General features: G+C 36.1%; 2 protein-coding genes across 2 annotated transcripts; one reads left to right on the forward strand and one right to left on the reverse strand.

The window, feature by feature from the left end:
• Positions 5,270–11,832, reverse strand: LOC109847774 (splicing factor, suppressor of white-apricot homolog). The gene is made up of 5 exons (XM_020417016.1): positions 11,467–11,832; positions 9,542–9,702; positions 8,282–9,062; positions 7,792–7,797; positions 5,270–6,512 (listed from the first exon to the last, which is right to left on the reverse strand). Exons 1-5 carry the CDS (start codon positions 11,732–11,734, stop codon positions 5,467–5,469), a joined length of 2,262 nt encoding a protein of 753 aa, XP_020272605.1. The 5' UTR covers positions 11,735–11,832; the 3' UTR covers positions 5,270–5,466.
• LOC109847782 (1-aminocyclopropane-1-carboxylate oxidase 1-like) lies at positions 17,980–20,223 on the forward strand. Its single transcript, XM_020417023.1, has 3 exons — positions 17,980–18,460; positions 18,810–19,039; positions 19,108–20,223. Exons 1-3 carry the CDS (start codon positions 18,359–18,361, stop codon positions 19,670–19,672), a joined length of 897 nt encoding a protein of 298 aa, XP_020272612.1. The 5' UTR covers positions 17,980–18,358; the 3' UTR covers positions 19,673–20,223.

Genomic DNA, 20,656 nt, shown 5'->3' on the forward strand with positions numbered 1-20,656 from the left:
TATAGGGTTCCTTGGGCTTACCCGATCCGACTCTCATTATATAGGATTTATTTACGCCATCCTTTATTAGTCGGTTTAGGATTGATCCAGAATTCCTTTTTGGTTTAAATTACTGAAAAGTACATCTTTTTTATTATTTAAGGTTTTGGCTAGTTTAGTTTAGTTTTTTTTCCTCTCTTTTTTTCCCTTATTTTTGAGAAATAAGTTATTCAAGTATTAATATGGTGCATTTATGTACTAGATTTTGGAACCTTAGACTTTAAAATAAATTTTTTAATTTATGTTGTATTTGAATAAGAATTTTATGTAATATACCATCCTATCCATATATGTACTATATATTATGAAAGTTCCTCTTTTTGGTCATCCTGAGCCACACTTTTAGAATTACAAAAATACTCTTATATTTGAAAAAAAAACTAGGAAAAATTGCTTCTAGGCCCCAAAATTCAAGTTTCAATGTGCTCCAACCCCTCACATTTTTTTAAATGTGTTACATCTCCTTTTTTTTAGAAAAAATTGTGTCCAGGGCCCTCCATCATGATTCCAACTCATGATTAGACACGCCAGCTCATGATTAGACATATCAGCTCCTAAAATTCTAATTTTACCCTTTCTCTTTCTCATGCCAGCTCATCCCAGCTCATGTTAACTATTATAAATAACATGTTAATTGTTATAGATAACATGTTAATTGTTATAGATAACATGTTAACTATTATAATTTCATAAATATGTTTTGAGCTCAATGTGTGAACTGTAATAGTTAACATGTTACCTAAATAGTTAACATGTTAACTATAATAGTTAACATGAGACGCGAAGTTCCTCAGAACGGCGCCAACGGTGGAGCGGGGGAGGGAGGGAGGGGAGGGTAGGGAGGCGAGCTGCGGAGGGAGGCAGGGGAGGGAGGAGGTGGACGCGGGGGAGGAAGTGGGGGAGGGGAGGAGGCGGAGCGGGAGGAGGGCGCAGGGGAGGGGCTAAGGGGGACCGGAGGAGGAGGAGGGAGCAGGAAGGAGGCTGAGGGGACCGGAGGAGGAGGGAGGTCTAGGAGGGAGGCGAGGGAGGGGAGGGAGCGGAGCTGAGGAGGAGGTGGGGAGGGACGGGGGAGGAGAGGGGAGTGTAGGAGGGAGGCAGGGAGGGGGCTGAGGGGGACCGGAAGAGAGGAGAGGAGGGAGGTGTAGGGGAGAGGGTAAAATCGGGATTTTGAAGAATGTTACATTGGAACTTGGGGAGAGGGGCCTGGACACAATTTTTTCAAATTATAAGGGCTGCAGTACATTAGGGGAATTTAGGGGGGCAGGACATATTGAAACTTAAATTTTGAGACCTTGATGATGTGTTTGGGAGTTTACTTAGGAAAGGGAAGGAAGGGGAAGGAAGGGGAAAAAAATTCTCCTTCCTTCCCTTCCCTTCCATTACACCCCAATTTGGAGTGTAAGAATTTGGGCCAAATTTCTCCTTCATTCTCCTCCTCTACCCTCCTCAATGAAACTCCTAAACAAGGTTAAAATAAAATTTCTCTTCCCTTCCCCCTCTCTACCCTCCATCCAAACAGGCCATGAAGCAAATTTTCCAAAAAAAACTAATTCTAAATGTTTTTTCACTTAAAAAATCAGCAAAAATAACCCCACAAAGGGTGTATGCCACAAGGGGGGGGGGGGGGGCACAGAAATGACTTTAACTTGGAAAATCCAAAAAAAAAAACATTTAAAATGATATTTATCCATTTCCTTGACAATTTGCTTACAATATTTTCCCGTATTTTGTGTCATGCACATATCGTGTGCCTCAGAGCATTATACTGAATTAACGAAACTTTATAGTACCAATTTAATCTTAAATTTTTAGATATAATTTGATGTTCACATAGTATATCGTGCTTTGTGAGTTTATAGGCCCTGATAACATCAGGATTTTTATTAAAAAAATTAAACCTAGCAACAAATTGTACATGAAGTATTTCACTAATTAAAAAAAGAGACCCAGTTCAACTCATATTAATTATTTAGTTGTTTATCATACATGATTTATACTACTAAGCACAAATAAGTAGGGGCCACAAAAACTCATAATTTTTTTTTATGATTTATAGGAAAATATCCTACTTTTGTGGATCAACTATTTGATACTTAACATGACTCACTAATTTTAAAATTCATAAAAAATAGAATTCAAATATAATTAATATTTAAGAGATCCTCAAATCCAATAATCTAAAAATAAATTATGTATTTATGGCATCATTAATACAATGAATGCATAGAGAGAGAGAGAGAGAGAGAGAGAGACCTTGTGAGTTATATAACATGAACAGGATAACACTGACGAAAAAGTACACAACGAAAAAGCGTTACAAAAAGCTCAACTGTTGGTCTAAACAAATCAATCAATATATTCATAATCACTCGGTTTATTACAGTAAATAACAGAAGAAAAACACAAGGAAATCAATTCCTTTCCATGCTTTATCATCTTTTTCGGATTTTCATTTTGTATAGGAAAACCACAATAGTTCCTGTAGAGAAGTTTGACTATAGCAAATACTGAAAATTCTTACATCTAATAAGAAATATATAAAAGAGGAGGCATAGATAAGGGTTCCTTTCCTGAGAAACCACCTTAAAAATAGGAAGATTATAGGGAAACCATATTTTATTTTCAGAATATATAAAAACCACTTTTAAAGTTGGTTCTTATTGTATTCAACCACCACAGTCCATTTTTAATTAAAATTAACCCAAAATTACCCATAAAAAAATTCATAATGAATGCGCTTGACTGATCCTTTTAGCGTTTAGTTCTTGTTTGGATACAACTCACGCACTTTGAACTTAAAAATTTTAAGCTTATTTTTTATTTTTAGTGAAAATTTGACCGAAATGTAGTTGATTACAACAAAAACCGACTTTAAAAATTATGTATGTATAAAGTGAAAATGGAAGATGATTTATGTATAATTACACTATTTTAAAGTGGTACATATAATCAAGTTAGCGTACTCCAAGTCTGCAAACTCAGGGAAAATTAGACTAATTCTCTATAATAATATGTTGCATTCAATACTTCCTTCATGCAAAGTTTTATTGCAATTACAATTATAATAGCGGCCAGACAACAACCGTATAACTCGATTGACTCAGTCACAAGCGCATGCTTAATTTATTACAATAATAATTATAATCTCAAACTCCTGCCATAATCAAAAATATTATTCCCCAGAGCAAACGGCTTCCTATTCTCCTCCTCAAACGGGAAGTCATAGGGATGATTATACTCAATCTCACTCACCCACCAGTCTCTACACATGTCAATCGAGATCAGGGCCGGGTCGAGATCAGTCTCAATCTCCTCCGCCGGGTCTGAGCCCGAACTGATCACCTCCAGCACTAGATCATCAGATTCAATGGAAACGCTGTACTCGTCGACGCGCACACATTGAGGTACGCTGCAGCCGCTGCTCGTCTGATGTTGTTGGCTGCTTTGGCTTTTCTGACGAGTTTTTTTTGGCTTGGGTGATGGCGGCGTTGAGGTTCGGGAGGATTTTGGTGGATGTTGGAAGATGAGAGGTTTTTGTTGGGATAATTTAAACACAAAACCAGAAAATAGAACAACCACAAACACACAATGTTTACACAATGTTTACGTGGTTCGATCAAATTGATCTACGTCCACGGCAAGAGGGGGCTTAATTTTATTTCTCTCTGAGTTTCAACACTTTTACAAAATTTTGAGAGCTCACTTCTAGTTTGATATAACATACTGAGAGTTTTAAGAGAGAATGTGATCTCTCTTCTAATCAACAGGGGGGCACATCAATATTGTCTTTCTTTACCCGAAGTGATCAATGACAATGACCTTCCACAAAATTTCTTCTGCAGTCGCAATTGTTGAACATAGTTGATTTGAGTAGTGAAAAGAGGTGACTTGATAATGACTCGACAACGACCTCCAATAATAACCCAAAGTCAGACTTTGTGTTCTGAAAACAAAATTGGTCCTGTGATGTTTGGCCAAATTCAAGCCATTATCAACAGTTTTTATAGTGTTTGAGGGAGAGAAAAGTTGTAAGGAGTACATATTTTTATCAAAAAGTTTTGCTATATGGACTCAAAATATGAGATCAACATGGGGGACATGTGAAGTGACCCCCCTCCTATTGCATAATAAGCTGGTCATCATTAATAATGATCAGCTCATTATGCAATAGGGGGGACATCTCACATGTCCCCCCTGTTGGTCTCATATTTTTGGTCATTAAGGAATTTTTCTTTATCAAAACACCAATTGAATGAAAAGAAAGGGTAGTACTAACTAGAGTATACTCTCTAAACTATTTCAAGACTGTGGCACCAAAGTATTGTGATTTGTGACGCCCTTGATGACTCACTAACTTTGATGCAATTCGGGTTAAACGACCCCAAACATTTGTGCCTGTTAGTATAGAAGTGAGTTGGAGAGTGTAGTTTAGTTAGGTTTCTTTTTGTCCTTTTTCTTTTTGTTAACCTAGTCCAGAATTCAAACCAAGACCGTGAAAATCATATTAGAACCTTTCAACCGTCCCCATCACCCGCGGTGAGTTGTTTGTTTGTTTTATTGAGTTTTACAAGAAGCTTGACAAGGAGTGCCAACAGCTAATATGGTAAGATATCAATGGGAGATTCATGCCATCATCCTAACTATAGCACATATATGTAAAAAAAGAATTAGGTGGAAAAAGAAAAATATATATATATTAAAAATTAAAAATCATGGCTGTGGTCACACTGAGATATGTTTCGGTAAAACAATATTCCACTTTGATGCCATAATGCACGATCTTAATATCAGTAAAATTTCCGAAATGCTGTAAAATTGTCGCTCTGTTTTGTGATTAGATTAGGCTTCTGTTGACATTTGACTATCGACAGAAATTATAGCTAAGATGGTCCGTAAAAGATTAGAGATGTGTTGCCTTAAAAAATGAAAGTCATTAAATATTGGAGTTGCAGCCAATTAGACAAATCTCACCAAAACAGTTGTTACCGGCTGTGATGGTTAGCTGAAACTTTTCCAACTTACTGCCATAAATCATTTATTTACAACTTTCTATTAATAAAAAAAATATCAGCATCATTTTTAACTTTAGAGAGAAGGCAAAAACAACTCCCAAAATTATTATAAACTACAATATTACAGATCAAACAACATGACAGTGGATGAACGAGTTTCCGTCGAATATTACAAGAAACATTGCTGATCCTTCAATTTACATGTCAAATAATTTGCATAAAACAATATCAATTCTATTCGAGCTTATAATACGTGCCAAAGAATTTCGAATATTTATAGCATTTGCACATAAAATTCTTGAGAAAATAAACAGACATTGGATCATACAACAAAGGGTTGCAGGATTCTATGCAATTGATAGCAAAGAAAATAACATTCATACAACATCGACAATATTATGCTAAAAACCTTAGCTCATGCGGTTTCCAACAACATAGCTCGGATTTTGGCTCTCAGGTCACTAGGAACCTCAGTAATCTCTGATACCTTGGCATCCGTTTCTTCAACATGAGAATCTACGGCATCCTTAGTCTCCACTTCAATCTCACCCTCTTCAATTTCAGAAGGAGATCTATGCTTTCTCCTATGCTTATGAGACCTCTCTCTTTCCTCATCTTCAGATGATTCACGTTTCTTATGCCTATGACGATGCCTCGAACTCCTCTCATGCTTGTTTTCACTCTCTGAATCACTGTGATTCTTATGACGCCGATGATGATGATGGCGATGCTTATGATGACGATGATGATGTTTATGATGCTTCTTTCTCGAGTGCTTATGATCCTCATCTGAGTCTTCATCCTCTTCCGCTTCTTCTTCTTCGTCCCTTGACCTTGAATGATGTCTCTTTCGATAGTTTCTATCTTTGCCTGAAAATTCTGCATCAAAAGGCACAGAACTGCCTTCTCTTTCTTCATGATTCTCCACAGATTCATTTTGAGTACCGGTAGAGTGCACCGATTGAGATGTCGGGTTAACACCACTTTTAATCATAGCAGCAAACATCTTAGCTCTTTTCAGCCTTTCGGCCTTGAGCTTTTGTTCTTTCGTGAGGGTTGCCTCAGAAGAATCAGCCTCGCTGGCAGTTGCAATTGCTGCAGTTTTTGCAATGGCGTTAGCAATTGAAACAGGAGGTTTAGGAATTTGTTTGAGGATATTTGATGTTTGGGCTGATTCAGAATCAGCAGCTGATGAATTTTGAAATGCTGGGCTTCGACCTCTTGTTGCTGCAAGAACTATGGCTGCAGCTTCGTCGGTTGTTACTCCGGATCTCTTAATGGGTTCTGTGGGACGGTCGTTTGATTCCTTTTTGGACCCAATTGTCATTTTGAATTTATCCTTTCTTTGAGGATGTAGGTATCGATCTTCAAGTTCCTCGTCAGCGGTGGATTCACTGACAGATGGTTCTTGGGATCTTCTTTTCCGTTTATCTAAGGGTTTCTTGCTTGGTGATTTTGACTGCAAATGAACAGGATGCATAATGTAAGCAAGAGAGCTATACTCATTTTGAATGCAATTCACTTTTCCAGCTGCAACCAAAAAGTTTCTTATACTAGCTCATGCATTATCTACATGCAAATGTCATAGCAGTCCTGCAGCAAGGACTGCTAAAATAGGCTTCACTTTTTGAAGATGTAGTTTACCCCGACACTTTCGTCTGGGCTCTTGTGTTTGTGTACGACACATGTCCGATTCTGACAATCCTTGAATACTATTTGGACACTACTTGAATATGCATACACTTATTCAAGCGTGTACCCAATTATGTAAGACATGTTTTAGTTTAAAACATTCACCGTACCCTTCTTAGACATATATCTTACACTTCACATCCACTTGCTACAACTCTCTTTATAGGGGTCGGGTTCATTTCAGCACATACCCAGTTCAGAAGTGTGGTTTTAAAGTGTCGTTACGCATCTAGTAAAAAACGGAATGATTTCCCAAATATATAATCTACTTAATAAATGAAACATAAAAATATTAGAGAAATCTTAGTTTTTCATAACATTAAAAAAAGCCATATTATACAATTTACTAATTTCAAATTTCAATATGTAATTGTGTCATTGTATCCTACCTTTTACAAATTTGTCGTCCCGTATCCGCGTACGTAACGCCAGCCATGTAACATTGGAAAAGACATATGGCCATTCTAGTGTATACAAGTGATCGGTAGGAACCTTAAAATCAAGGATGCAAAGGAAAAGAAAGAAGCATGACAACATTGATTTTGAAAAATCTTCTACAGACAAGTCTCAGAGCTTGAGATGGGGTTAAAAACATTATTTGATCTTAATGGGAAAACAGAGAGATTTAAATAATAACCGAACCACAGAGTTAATAGCATGCACGTCTTGCCACACAGAACATTCGGGAATTCATAGTCAGGAGTTTCAGAAGTCATATAAGATGGAGAGGAAGTGTTGTAATATAGTCGTAATATCTGAAGTTGATATCATCATAATCGCATCAGAAAGTTAAAACGCAACGATGAGTGAAAATAATAGCGAGGTTGCATGGATACGGGTGCGGTTGCGGACCTGAACATGGATACAGACACGGGACACGGCAAATCTGTAAAAGGCAGGATATGGGGACACGGATACACACACACATAATATTTACATTAGATCAATATTGAATTAAAATACCCATAACATTTGTATGTTTCTTTTACTATCTATAACAATTATGAATCAAGTTAAACCAACTAATAATTAAGGTTTAACAACAAAACTTTAGTTTTCATCGCACGGGATATGATGGATATTTTTCAAATCTTAAGTAACAGTTTCCGTTTTTATGTTCAAATACTTTTTGGTTTTGAGCTCGATATACCCAAGAAACTAGTTTAGGGTTTAAAGTAATGGGGAACTCAGGTTTTGCTTTGACCTACATGTGTCCATGGCATGTCCATGGTAAATCTGTGTCTGACACGTGTCCGACATGAATACAACATCCAAAATGAAGTGTTTGTGTAACCTAGGATAATAGAGACCAAACACAAAACCATGACTACCATTATCCATGGAAAACTAAATCTTGCACAACTAATTGGAGAAACAATTTACATCAATAACAAAGTTGTTAACTAGAAACGTTTTAGAAAAGATCTCAAAAATAACCTTCAGAGCCACACATCTTGTTAGTTATTTAAAAAGTGCGAGTCACATGTTAGCTTTTCAACTCCTGGATTTTCCACAATATACAATATCTAGGAGTTGCTCTTCTTCGAGAACCTTGAGATAATATGGGTTAAATGGGTTGGCTGACAGAAGAAACGGAAATCTTCCTGCTGTTTTATCTTGCTCAATGAGGACTGCTTCAAATTCTTTTCCGTTTTTAAGAATGAATTCTACAATCTTATCTATTGCTTTCTTTAAGAAAGACGGAGGCTCCAAGATTAGTGGTTTGGCATCTGTTTTACTTGGTTGAGAATTCGTTCTGTTTGTGATGCCATGCTGTGAAGTAGCAGCTTCTACTTTCTTAGTAATGGATCCAGAATTTAAAAAGTGGTTCTTTTTGGGTAGTAAAAGGCCCCTCTCCTTAGTAGGAACAGAAATTGCACGCTTTATAGTTTCTTTGTCTTCTATAGATGCGGAAGGAGCATACTCTTCTCTTACTGATTTATGAGGTGACAATGAATCTCTACCAGCATTTGGTTTTGTGGCCTCCCCTTCTTCAGGTTTTTGTTGATGAGTATTATCGTCATCTTCGCCAGTTCCATATAGAGATCCAAGTAGTGATAATGCCCCCCCTGCAGCAGAAAGTGCCTCGCTCTCCTGATCCTCTAATTTCTTATCTTCCTGCGTGTTATCAGTTTTTAAAAGATGGGGATGATCAACAAGGAAGCGAAAATATGGATGAAGCTGATTGTCGGGCATCAAAAATCCAAATGTTGGGTTATTTCCCTGCTTCACCCTCAAGACAATCTCTGATTGGCCTCCATGCTCACTCACAAATAAAGCAGTTCTTGCCATGATTTGATGCAACTTCTCTGTAGGAGGCTGGGAAAAAAACCAGAAATATATTTCATTTCAGAATGGAAAAATAAATAAATAATCATAAGAAATAAAATGTGATTTAAGAAAGAAAATTAGACATTTATACGGAGATTTCTTAATTAATTGAAGTAAATATAAGAGTAAAAAACAAAAAGACCTAAGCTAATGGCATTTACATAATTCGGCGGTTTGTAACACTTATATCATTCTAAATTTCTAATCCCACCTGACCAAGCCTTACGTCATGACATATCACAAGGAAACATGGTGCCCATGAATGGCAACCTTAGTAAGAACTTCATCTCCGCTCCAAGAATCTGAAATTTAGAAATGTGAGCCATAGGAGAAGAAACACACCTTGGGTAACTAATGCTGGTTTACTGGAGAAATATTAATAGCAATCCACGAGCAAGATTATCTATGTTATCCGACAAAGAAAAAAAGGTCATGCGAAAAATTGAAGCCATACGAGTTACACTTACCAGGTTGCTAATTAGGCTTGTAGGCACTGAAAAGGGTGGATGGTAAGAGGAATGATCTTGTCCATAGCTGTTGGGATCAGCTAAACCGCCATTGTTTCCATAAGAAAAAGGAACAGCTTGATAAGAGCCGGAACCTGTTGCTTCTGATCTTTCAGTTGTTTCTGCATTAGTAAAAGCAATATTTCTTAGGTACTGAACATGAAACCTTGATTAAGTTAGGATATGTCATCTGCTAGAGAATTATATGTAATATTATAATAAGGTTAAGACGTTTCTTACTTGATACTGACAGAGATGTTCATGAAGTAAATTAAGCATCCTCCTGCAAACTCAGAAATTCAAATTCAATATAATCTAGCACACAATCCCTTGTTTGTGGCACTGACACATCTCAGCAAACACTATTAATAACTCATACCGACATTTGAGCAGCAACTCATGACATCCTCCTAGACGAATTTTACCACACTTAAGTATGTAAAAATAAAATAAAATAATTTAGAATTGAAAAACCCAGTTATCATTGTTACTAATTAGTGTTTGCAACTCAGCAAATAAAACGTGTTACTTGCAAGAAGATAATAATAATAATAATAGTTTTAAATTAATTAAAAAGCGTGAACATGAAGAAACTATCGACACCATGCAAGTAGTTTCGAGACTGTCGCTGCATAATGTCTCATGATTAAGGAATAATCTTGTTTTTTTTCTTCCCATGACAAATAGGAGAGGATTAAGGTGTTCATCCTTCACACTGCTGCATCTGCATACTTTAGCACCTTAATATTTGAAAATAGTATAGGTGCAACCGTGCAAAGGAAATGGAACTTATGTAAGGTACTGAAGGGAGAAATTCCACCCATTTTGTTAGAATCCTCTTCTCCTGAAACTATTTCAGGTTCTCTCCAATTAGGTAGTAATTGAAGATGGTCCAATTCTTTCAATTCTTACCATCTACTCAATTCCAATGAATAAGATCATGCCACCTAAGATTTTTCACTATAACAATTAGTGGTTTTTACTATAGCGGTTTTCAAGTTTACTGTTGGTTTTCAAGGCCAAAGTGATTTTTAAGATAACAATAGAAATCTAACGTGGTGTGATCTCATCTGTTGGAAGTGATATTACCAGCAAGAATTGAGAGAATTGGACCCTCTCTAATTACCACCTAATTGGAGAGGATCTGGATCCTCCTGAAACAATCTGCACGTTTGTAAAAATCAAGTGATCCATCTAAGCCCACAAAACTTGCATCCATCCCAACCTAATCCAATAATAATCACTTCCCCAGTCACCCGTGTTTGTGTCGGGAACGACCATATTTCAAAAAGGAAAAAAAAAAAAACTGATGAGCATTAATATGGTAAGAGATAAAGGAAGGATGATCGTGATATGAAACTTTGAATAGCAACAGGTATATAAAAAATGCTAACTTATTTTAATTGACGTTCTTTCTTTATCCCTCTTTATCTCCAAAAACACTCCTGTTCTATAAGAAACTTCTACCATCCACAGCTGCCTCCTTACGATTAAAAAAAATCGTACAAGCTTAATCATGTCTGTTTCATATTATATGCAGGTGCAAGTAGAGGGATCCAATATTTCATTCTTCTAAAAGGATGAAAAATCTCACTCTTTGCTTCTTTATTTCTTAATATTCTGTCATGTTTCATAGCTCAGTATATTGTTGTAAATAGATAAACAACTTGTGTGTTTTCTCCAAAATGCCAGTTTTAAATACTAAATTTTTATGGATACTATCAGCTAGAAACTGATGCGGTGTACAATTCAACCTTTCAATTTGACAAACTTATCTAGATGAATTCTTTGAACCAAAATTGCACCAGAAAGAACAAATACGAATTAAAATCATAATAATAGCTAAAACCAACCACCAATAATTCTAACACAAGATCAGAACGAACCTTCATCTTCGTTATTCAAAGGGAGATCTAAGAATCTCTCGCGATCGAGTTCGGATTGAGAAACGCCGCCGGTGTCTTCAACGAACCGCAGCTTCTTCGAACGAGGAGGGATCCGATCGAGGAGATGACGGACATCGTAGCGATCGATTAAGAGAGACTCGTCGCCGGTCCACGGCACGAGCGCTGCGCGTGAGTCGACGAAGGCGGCGCTGGCGTCGTCGTCGAAGAGGAGAGCGTGGCGGCCTTCGATGTTTAGATCTATGGCCATGGATTATTGAGATTAGAGAGGGATTGGAAGAAATCGAGGAGAAGAGAGAAACCCTAGGATATGGGGAAGATGATGAAGTTGGAAATTTTGTATTTCATTTTTTTCACAATACTGAATAGAGACCAGGTGCCGTCCGGCCCAAATATTACCAACATACTGTTTACAAATCGTGCTGGCCCATATTCGTAAGTGGGCCTAGCGGTCCGGCCAATATTTGCAAATATACTGTTACTTCTTCCAGATGAAATTGAGCCCGCAATTCGTTTTTAGCCTTTTCCCTTATCCTTTGCGGAAAGGCTTGGAGTAAAGGTCTCTCGGATCATAATTATTTTATGATATTAACTTTCTTTTTTTTTTACTAATGGTGTTTTAATATCCAAATTGGACTCATCCTTCTATTTTGTGCCTCCAACTTTTAAATTAGAATACTAAGCCAAAATGATTTTTTCAAAAACAACTAGTTTATCCTAAATTAAATTAATTCGGTTTACATTTGTTGGAATGATACGGCACGGCGTTAAATTCGAAAGAAGAGAACGAAAAATAGACGTCAATGTTGTTACAATTAATCATTTTTAAGTTAGTTTAACTTAATTATTATTATTATTATTATTTTGTTATTTCTTAAACGGTGATGAATGAATTGAGGAATGACGATGAAGTGAAAGGTAAGTAGTTGACTTAATAATTTACTAGTATGCCATATTGGTTAGTTATCATACTTAATAATATACTAGTTGTCATATCAAATATTTAGAATAGTTGTCTACAATCTCATTAATTTGGTAATATGCGGGTTGTATTTGTATTTTGTTACTCGTTGTATTAAAAGAGAATTATAAATGTGAGAGAAAACATGGACAAGATAAATTGGCTCAAAGAAGAATAACAAATCATTTCATATGTAGTATTTGTTAGTTGTCGTATTTAATAATATTACGAATTATCATGTTAAGTATATAGAGAAGTTAGACTATAATCTCATTAATTTTATAATGTGTGAGTCATCATATTTGTTACTCGTTGTATTAAAAGAGGTGGATTACGAATGTAAGAAACAACATAGGCAAGGAAAATTGACTCAAAGGAAAATGACAAATCATTTCATAGTCGTATTTGTTAGTTGTCGTATTTAATATATAGTAGTTGTTGTATAAAATATTTAGAGCACTTGTCTACAATCTCATTAATTCATGATATGCAAGTGGTCGTATTTGTTATTCGTTGTATTAAAAGAGGATTACAGATGTGAGAAACGACATAGACTAGGTAAATTGACTCAAAGGAGAATTACGAGCCATTTCATAAGTGATATTTGTTAGTTGTCGTATCAAGTATCTAGAGCAGTTGCTTCCAATCTCATGATTTTATAATATGTGTGTCATCATATTGGTTACTCGTCTCATGAAATCGTGAACTTTGGACTCTATAGAATTTTTTACTAATAGTTCGAAACGATTAAAAATGTCTAATAGTCACGGGTCATAGCTCATGAAATCGTGAACTGCGACATCCATAAATGATTGGCAAATAGGCTGAAATGACTAAAAATGGTAAAAATCATGGGTTATAGCTTACAACATTATGAATTTTATCCACCATGAAATTATTTAACAGCGGCTTGAAATGACTAAAAGTGACAAAAAATCATAGATTATAGCTCATGAAATTGTGAATTTTAGCCATCATGAAAATTTTTGACAACGGTTTATAACGACTAAAATGACCATAAAATATGGATAATATTTGATAAAATCATGAATTTTGGCATTAGCGAAATTATTTGTCAACGGGTTGAAATGACTAAAAAAACCTAAAAATCATGAGTTATATCTTACAAAACCTTGAATTTTGGCCACTGCCAAATTATTGATGAATTAAATGACTAGAAATGGCAAAAAATCACGGGTTATAGCTCATAAAATCATGAAAATTTATCTTTGCAAAACTATTTGTTAATGGGTCGAAATGACTAAAAATGGCAAAATTTCATGGATTATTGCTTATAAAAACGTGAAGTTTGGACTCCACGAAATTATTTGCTAACAGATCGAAAAGAATAAAAATGGAAAAAAGTCATGGGTTATTAGCTCATAAAATCATGAAATTTGGCCACTACGATATTATTTGACAATGAGACTAAAAATAACTAAAGATCATGAGTTATAACTTACTAAATCGTGAATTTTGGTCGCCACAAAATTATTTGTCAACGGGTCGAAACAATTAAAAATAGACAATCATGGGTTATATCTCAAAAAATTGTGAATTTTGACAATCACAAAATTGTGAATTTTGTCCTCCGCACCGGGTCGAAACGCCTAGAAATAACAAAAAAGTGTGGGTTATTACTCATAAAATCGTAAAGTGTGGGTTATTACTCATAAACGACAGAATCCTGTTATGGCAAGGCTGGATAGATTCCTAATATGTGCAGAATGGGATAAGGTTCATCCTATGAGTCTTCAGTACTCTCCTCCTTCTGTAGGATCAGATCATTGTCCTTTAATTCTAGATATTGGTGGAATCAAACCTATTCCACCTTTATTTAGAATTGAAAAAAGCTGGTTTCATAATCATACTTTTGTTCCATTCATTCAAGACTCTTGGAAATCTTTTCTTTGTAAGGGAAACCCAGCTGACATTTTCATTAAGAAGCTAAAGCTTTTAAAGAGAAGAATTAAGTGGTGGAGAAAACATGTCTATGGTTCCTTATTTTCTAGGAAATCATCCTTGTTATCTAAAATCAACTCCTTGGATTTAATTGAAGAGCAGAGAACCTTATCTCCATCAGAGTTTGAAGATAGGAAATCTTATCAATCTGCTTTCCTTTCTATCATGCAAGAGGAAGAAACATATTGGTCACAACGTTCTCGCATTCAATGGCTAAAAGAGGGTGATTCCAATACATCTTATTTTCATAAGATTGCTTCTCTTCACAAAAGAGCTAATCATATTGTTTCTATTCATCATCTTGGATCGGATATTTCAGATAAAGATTCTATATCAAAGGCTTTTCATGATTATTATCTTCAACTCTTTGGGCAGAATCATGAAAGTAAAATGTCTATCAACTGGTCCATCTTGTATCCTGAGACAACTCCAAATCTTTCATCTCTTGATGCTTCCTTTTCAGAATCAGAAGTTAAGCAAGCGGTTTTCAGTATGAATCCCAACAAAGCTCCTGGTCCAGATGGTTTTTCTGTTCTTTTCTACCAATATTTCTGGGATACTATCAAAGATGATCTTGTTGCTCTAATAAACTATTTTGGTCAGAATCCATCATCTCTTCATCGTGTGAATAAGGTTCTTATAACTCTTATTCCAAAATCAAAATTCTGTCCTACTGTGAAGGACTTTAGGCCAATCAGTCTGATAAACTGTATTTTTAAAATCTTTTCTAAGATTTTAGCCATGAGATTATCACCTCTTCTGAAGGATCTTGTTTCCCCTACTCAATCTGCTTTCCAAACAGGGAAATCTACACTTGACTCAATCTTAGTGGCTAATGAAATGATTCACTTTTGTTCTAAAAGGAAAAAAGAAGTGGCCATGTTTAAGATTGATTTTGCTAAAGCTTTTGACTCCATTAGTTGGAGTTTCCTTATAAATTTGCTAAAAGCAAGAGGTTTTGGAGATAAATGGTGTTCCTGGATTTATCATATTATTTCTTCTTCAAATTGTGCAGTCCTTGTTAATGGATCCCCATCCAGTTTCTTTAAATGCAAAAGAGGTCTAAAACAAGGAGATCCACTATCTCCATTGTTGTTTAACATATCAGTTGATGTCTTGAGTAGAATGATTATGTGCAATGTGGAAGAAGGATCATTATCTACTTTACACATTAAGGAGCCTCTAAATCTTATTAGAAGCTTACAATTTGCAGATGACACTCTTATTTTTATTAAAAGTTCTATCAAAGACATATCTGTTCTTAAGACAATCTTATATATCTTTGAAGATATCTCTGGACTGGGCATAAATTTCACAAAATCATCCCTGATTTACTTTGGGAATATTCAGAACAGAGGTGTCTCCCTAGCTTCAAGTTTAAACTGCAAATTAGACAAACTCCCAATCAAGTATCTGGGATTGCCTTTGAAAGGAGGAAAATTATCTAAATCAGATTGGCAACCTTTGTTAGATAATTTGCATCGTAAGCTTGCATCTTGGAAGAGTAACTGCTTATCATTGGGAGGAAAACTTGTTTTATTGAATTCAGTTCTTTCTTCAATTCCTTTATATTATATGTCTTTTTATAAGCTTCCAGGATGGTTGATCAAAGACATTGACAAAATTAGAAAGAATTTTCTCTGGACAGGTAAAAGTGATTCAAAACCTTTCAAAAGTTTGGTTAATTGGGAAAAGGTATGTTTAAGTAAATCAGAAGGAGGTTTGGGAGTGAAGAATCTCAAAATTTTCAATATGTCTTTACTGTCCAAATGGATATGGAAATGCTATGACAGAGAATACTTTATTGGAGCTCTCCTTCATCAACTCTACATCAGAAAAGCTTCTTTCTTTCAATTAGTAAATTGCAATGCCTGCAACTATCTCTTATCATGGTCACTTGGTTCTGGAGACAAAATCAGATTTTGGGAGGATAAATGGGTTGGATCTAATAGCCTATCAAGTCTATATCCATCCTTATACAGGTTAGTTTTCTCCTATAATGTGTCTATTAGAAGTCAAGGACACTACCATAATAGCTTATGGCATTGGCAACCATTGTTGAAAAGAAGCATCTCCCCTGACTCTCATAAAGAAAAGCTTGCTCTGCTGAATATTATTAGTCTGCATAATATTTCAAATCAGTTGGACATTCCTCGATGGACTCTCACATCTAGTGGTTCCTTCACTGTTAAATCTTTCTATAATTTCTTATGTTCTAGAGGAATCAGATACGCTTTCTACAAAACAGCATGGAACCCAATTTTGCCTAGCAAAATTCAAATCTTCATTTGGCTTCTATCTCTGAACCGTTTACACACAAAAGATAATCTCATGAAAAAAGGGTGGCAAGGTGATCCTGTTTGTGTTCTATGTGGTATGCACTCTGAATCTAAGAATCATATTTTCTTCTCGTGTGATATAGCTAAAGCGGTTTGGAAACACTTTGGTGATTACTACTTACCCTTCTGTTGGCCACAGTCTATAGATGATCTTCTGTTATCTGTTACATCCTTGCATCAAAAAAGGGTGGCAAGGTGATCCTGTTTGTGTTCTATGTGGTATGCACTCTGAATCTAAGAATCATATTTTCTTCTCGTGTGATATAGCTAAAGCAGTTTGGAAACACTTTGGTGACTACTACTTACCCTTCTGTTGGCCACAGTCTATAGATGATCTCCTGTTATCTGTTACATCCTTGCATCACCTGGATGGTATTATATGGCGCTCTATTTTTTCAACAGTTTGTTGGTTCATATGGTCTTCAAGGAATAAGTTTATCTTTGATCAGAAAGCTTTCTCAGTTAAATCTATTATTAACTCTTCGATATTGGCTCTACATGACTGGGCAGGTTCAGGAAGAAGGAATGCAGCACTTAAGTTGGCAAAAGTCTTGGAGGAGAAACCAATTGCACGCTGCAGTGGTTAGAATAGTGGATGTAATCATGTTTTTGCTTGTATATATAAACTTATGGTTGCTGTTTTGTTTTTCAATTGGTCTATAGAAAATTTAATTTCTTTTCTCCAAATGTATGGCCGGCTTTGGTTCTCCCTTATATCCATGTCAACGATGAATGACGGCAAGGCCCTCTCTTCATCTTCATGGATGTTTGGGAGAAGAAGGTCATACATCAATAGATAAGAGAAATTAAGTTTTCTATCTATCAATTTATGGATACATTTCGTATCCTTCTTTTGTAAAAAATACTTTTGGTTTTTTAATGAACAGGGTATATCCCTTGTTTTTCTTTCAAAAAAAAAAAAGTATGAATATAACATAATATCTACACTAAGTTTGGCATTGCTTATAAAAATTAACTAAATAAGGGTAGAATTTTGAGTGCAACAGACAAAAGAACAACAATAGCTTCAGCTAAAATCCATCTCTTATTTTACTGTTTGGCTTCTACTGGTAAAGGAAGGAGCAACCCATCCAAAAATTTCCCGTGATCTTCTCCGCATAAAATCTAAGCCACGGAGGTGCATCACCTACCAACTTGGATCATAAACAAGTGGGCCTATCAACTGAATTAAGCTCCGCCCACAGGAATACAAGAAACAATCCATCACTTTCTTCCTACATTTTAAACAGCAACATGGACATAATAGAAAGGGAATTAGTTAGAGAAATGCAATTATTCAAGAGAGAGAAAGCAAACCAATGGGAGCCTGAGAGTAGTTTGTGGATTGCAACCCCATTTCTGACATATTACTTCGAATTGAATATCAAAGCAGACCATCAAGGACCAACATGGAAGGAGTACAAGCAAAGCAAAGGATTGAATAAACATTAAACAAGGAGATGAGAATATAAAATCTAGCATCACATGTAACCGATTAGCTGCACTTGGACCTAAGTTTACCAGTACTACATCCTAATAACACTATAAATATTCCTTGTGCACGTCAAATTGAGCAAAAAAAAAACGCAGAATATCAACCGAGTTTTGAGTTATGGGGATCCCGGTGATCAACCTTGAAGAGCTAAATGGAAAGAGGAGGAACGAGACACTGTCGGTGCTACATGAAGCTTGTGCTAAGTGGGGTTTCTTTTGGGTAAGTAGAGTATACTGTTAATTGCAAATAGACCCCTATACTATGGTCAAATTGAGCTGAATACCCCCCTTACTGTAGTTCTAATGTTGCAAACTCCCTGGGTGAAAATTTTATGACCTTTTTCAGGGGGTCTATCCGCAACAATAGATTTTCACTCATGGAGTCTATCTGCCACAACAATATAACTCTTTTGGCAACAATATAGGTGTAGTACGTTCAATTTGGCAACAATATAGGTGTAGTGCGTTCAATTTGGCACCAATATGGGGGTCTATCCGCAATTAACCCAAGAATATAAATATCTGATTGCTTACTATGGTTTAAATTTTCAACTTTTCATTAAATGCAGATTGAGAATCATGGGATAAGCAAACAACTTATGGAAAAGGTGACGGAACTCACAAACCAGCACTATGAAAAGAACCTGAAGGAAAATTTCTATAAGTCAGAGTGGGCTAAAGAATTGGAGTCTGAATCTGAATACAAAATCTCTGATATCGACTGGGAGAGCAGCTTCTTCATTCGCCATCAGCCAAACCCTAATTTCAGCGACATTCCAAACCTAAATGAAAAACTTTGGTAAGTATCATAATACCTTAACAAATTTTAAGGCTTAAACTATATTGATCGCTAATTTATCCAAACAGCAAAGGAATGAAGGATTATGTTGATCAACTGATCATGGTGGCTGAGACGCTCGCAAAAGGCATGAGTGAAAACCTTGGCTTAGAGAAGAACTACATAAAGAATGCATTTTCAGAACCGTGTGTGGGTACAAAAGTGGCAAAATATCCACAATGCTCAAAGCCAGATCTAGTTATAGGGCTCAGAGCCCACACTGATGCCGGTGGAATCATACTCTTGCTCCAGGATGACACAGTGCCAGGACTCGAGTTCTTCAAGGATGGAGAGTGGGTCCCAGTTACTCCCACGAAAGAAAACAGGATCTTTGTGAACCTTGGAGATCAATTGGAAGTGGTGAGTAATGGTATATATAAGAGTATTTTGCATCGTGTTCTTGCTGACAAGGATGGGAGTCGTCTATCTATTGCTACGTTCTATAATCCTGGGGGCAATGCCATCATTTCCCCAGCTCCAAAGTTCCTTTATCCTAATGGTTATCGTTTCAAAGACTATCTCAATTTCTACTCTAAGACTAAGTTCTCAGACAAAGAGGCTAGGTTTGAGACCTTTAAGGAGATGAATATGTGACTGCTTAATGCTACTCGTGAATAAGAAGCTTTCCTCTTAGGGTTTGTGCAGACAAAATAAATGTTGATTGTTACGTGCTTCTGTAGATCTTGAACACCTTATTTTGTATTTTACAAGAGTGAATGTGATATTGACACTGCATTGTTCTTGAATGTATTAATTGTGTATCATCAGTTTGGAAGTAATCCGGTTTGTTTTTAAAAGTTATTTTTTGTTTCAATGAGCTCACTTTGATACAAATTTCACATGAATACTACAAGGACACAACTGCTTTTTGCTGTTAAAATTTGCAAAGCTATAATAAACTTGAACAGTAGAACCTCAGAAATGAAGTTTAGATGATCATAATCTTGCTTTCAACTTGTCAAACACTAGTATAATCAGTATAAGAAAGTCCAATAGTCAGCCCATATTTATTTTCCCTGCAGTATTGTAAAGATAGTACACTAATATTTCATATTTCACAAAGGTACTGTAACTAACGGGCTCTAGGTTACTAACTGCTGCTAGTAAATAGTAAATAAAAAGTGATGCAAAATGCAAGTGTGATGGGAAGTATGATCGGGTTTGGAAGGGGAGGAGAGCAAAGAGGTTGAGGGGAGGGGGAGGGGGGATTTTTTTAAAAGTGGGGTTTTTTAGCAAACTTACATCAACCCCTCTCTATCTAGGTGTATGGACCAAATCAGTCAACATCACTACCAAGTTCAACGGGGTAATAAATCAGCTGGATATTTTGTCTCTCGTTGATGTCGACCGAGAATTCCGGTTCACTGCGAGTGAGCACTTCAAGCTAAGCGAACCACGCAATGCATGTACGCAACATAATTCCTACGTCGGTGCGATGTAAATTAGTTTGTCAAAGCATTTCGTGACCGCCTCTCGGTCACTGCTAGCGGAGAAATCTTTTGCTTGTGGGTGCAAAAGGTCAATATGGATATTTGTCATATCCGTATTCCCTTATTGAGGATTGATAGGGAAGTAAAG

This window comes from Asparagus officinalis, chromosome 1 (genome assembly GCF_001876935.1).
Source record: "Asparagus officinalis chromosome 1, Aspof.V1, whole genome shotgun sequence".
NCBI classification, from domain to species: Eukaryota; Viridiplantae; Streptophyta; class Magnoliopsida; order Asparagales; family Asparagaceae; genus Asparagus; species Asparagus officinalis.

Bases quoted from the DNA above. Each gene is read 5' to 3' on its own strand.
- LOC109847774 (XM_020417016.1), bottom strand. From the start codon at position 11,734: ATGGCCATAGATCTAAACATCGAAGGCCGCCACGCTCTCCTCTTCGAC. The intron at 9,703-11,466 runs GTTCGTTCTGAT...TTACTAATGCAG, and splicing joins TTTGAATAACGAAGATGAAG to AAACAACTGAAAGATCAGAA. The intron at 9,063-9,541 runs GTAAGTGTAACT...TTTTTTTCCCAG, and splicing joins CAAGCCTAATTAGCAACCTG to CCTCCTACAGAGAAGTTGCA.
- LOC109847782 (XM_020417023.1), top strand. From the start codon at position 18,359: ATGGGGATCCCGGTGATCAACCTTGAAGAGCTAAATGGAAAGAGGAGG. The intron at 18,461-18,809 runs GTAAGTAGAGTA...CATTAAATGCAG, and splicing joins CTAAGTGGGGTTTCTTTTGG to ATTGAGAATCATGGGATAAG. The intron at 19,040-19,107 runs GTAAGTATCATA...TTATCCAAACAG, and splicing joins AACCTAAATGAAAAACTTTG to CAAAGGAATGAAGGATTATG.